General features: G+C 31.1%; 1 protein-coding gene across 1 annotated transcript in view; it reads right to left on the reverse strand.

The window, feature by feature from the left end:
- Nucleotides 1–237: 237 nt before the first annotated feature.
- LOC115034587 overlaps nt 238–1339 on the reverse strand; it is a 41372-nt gene continuing 40270 nt past the window's right edge. Inside the window, exon 2 of the mRNA XM_029491889.1 lies at nt 238–831. Within this exon, the coding sequence (XP_029347749.1) occupies nt 261–758 (498 nt within the window). The 5' untranslated portion in view covers nt 759–831 and the 3' untranslated portion in view covers nt 238–260. The remainder of the gene's footprint in view (nt 832–1339) is intronic.

Below are 1339 nucleotides of genomic sequence, written 5' to 3' on the forward strand. Positions count from 1 at the left end.
TTCTAGGATAAATAATGCTAATATTAAACGATAACACGGATATACGTTTTGTACTGACTACTTTAATAATGTATACTTACAACTAGTGCTGTCCATTAACTAGATAAAAATATACACGCAAAAAATAGATTCACTAACTTCTAACAGATAGTTGTTTAATAAATGAAATAAACCAAAATACGGTATAATTTAGTATATTTATTTTATGATACAACTAATATATAGGTATTATTATCGTTTACAAACAAATCATATTTAAATCACATTGTATAATATATTTTATGATTCTCCCATAAATTACAATCTCTTGTTGTAGCATTTTTGCAACCGGCATTTTTCCAAAATCCTAATCTTTGTTTTAAAATTGCCACGGAAGTCATCGATTCAGCTAACCTCGCAGGTAAAACTACGAATCCGCCACCCGGTATCATTGACAAAAGAGAGATCACAGCACCAGATGAATCGAAGGTTGAAGTTGATCTTTCCAAGATGTCTGAACACAGTCTGTAGGCTTTATGATCCTTATTCAACGAACTTTTCATATCTTCAAATATTTCTTTCCAACGCAAAGCAATACGACCGGACGTGTGTTGAATACCCGTCATTGTTGACATTGCCGTGTAATAGTATTCCTGTGAAATTACCGCCGATAGTAAATCTTCGATTTGTGTATCGTTTCCACAGAGCGTGGAAACATTGGGTGAATATAACGCAATTGCTAACGACATGTAAAGCAACACAGAATACATTGCTCTCATTTTAATTGGCACGTACAGCACAAGTTTTGTAAATATCACAAGAGGTACGCCTGATATTCGTACGATTTAGAGTCTGTAAACATACAATACAAGGTAATCTGTCAAAAATTCCATTTTGAAAAAAGTGGGAAAAAATGTCTAAAAATACAAAATATTCTATTAGATTTAATATGTATTTAAAAAATGTAATTCATTTAGTAATATTACATTATATTTGAATTGGATTATTATTATGTTTATATTATTTTTGATTTGTTGGAAAGCTGTACTAAATACATTCAGTTTTAGTTTTAAAAGCCACTTAAAAGAATTAAGACTTTTTCCCTTAAAATAATTAAACGACAGAATATCTGCTTTTGATTATGGACCAGAACACAACAAATAATGCATGACATCTATGGATCATATAAATGTACGGGAAAATTAAAGAATCAGCACCTGAAATGTTAAATTTCATCGGGTATTTTTGGTTTACTTATCGGTTAGCTGCTATGTTTCGTGTGGGAACTTACTAAACCCCTTTAGATATTGCATTGTCCACATCACTCGAAGAAAATAGTTGTTTGTTATTAGAGACTGTC

Source organism: Acyrthosiphon pisum, chromosome X (assembly GCF_005508785.2).
Source record: "Acyrthosiphon pisum isolate AL4f chromosome X, pea_aphid_22Mar2018_4r6ur, whole genome shotgun sequence".
NCBI classification, from domain to species: Eukaryota; Metazoa; Arthropoda; class Insecta; order Hemiptera; family Aphididae; genus Acyrthosiphon; species Acyrthosiphon pisum.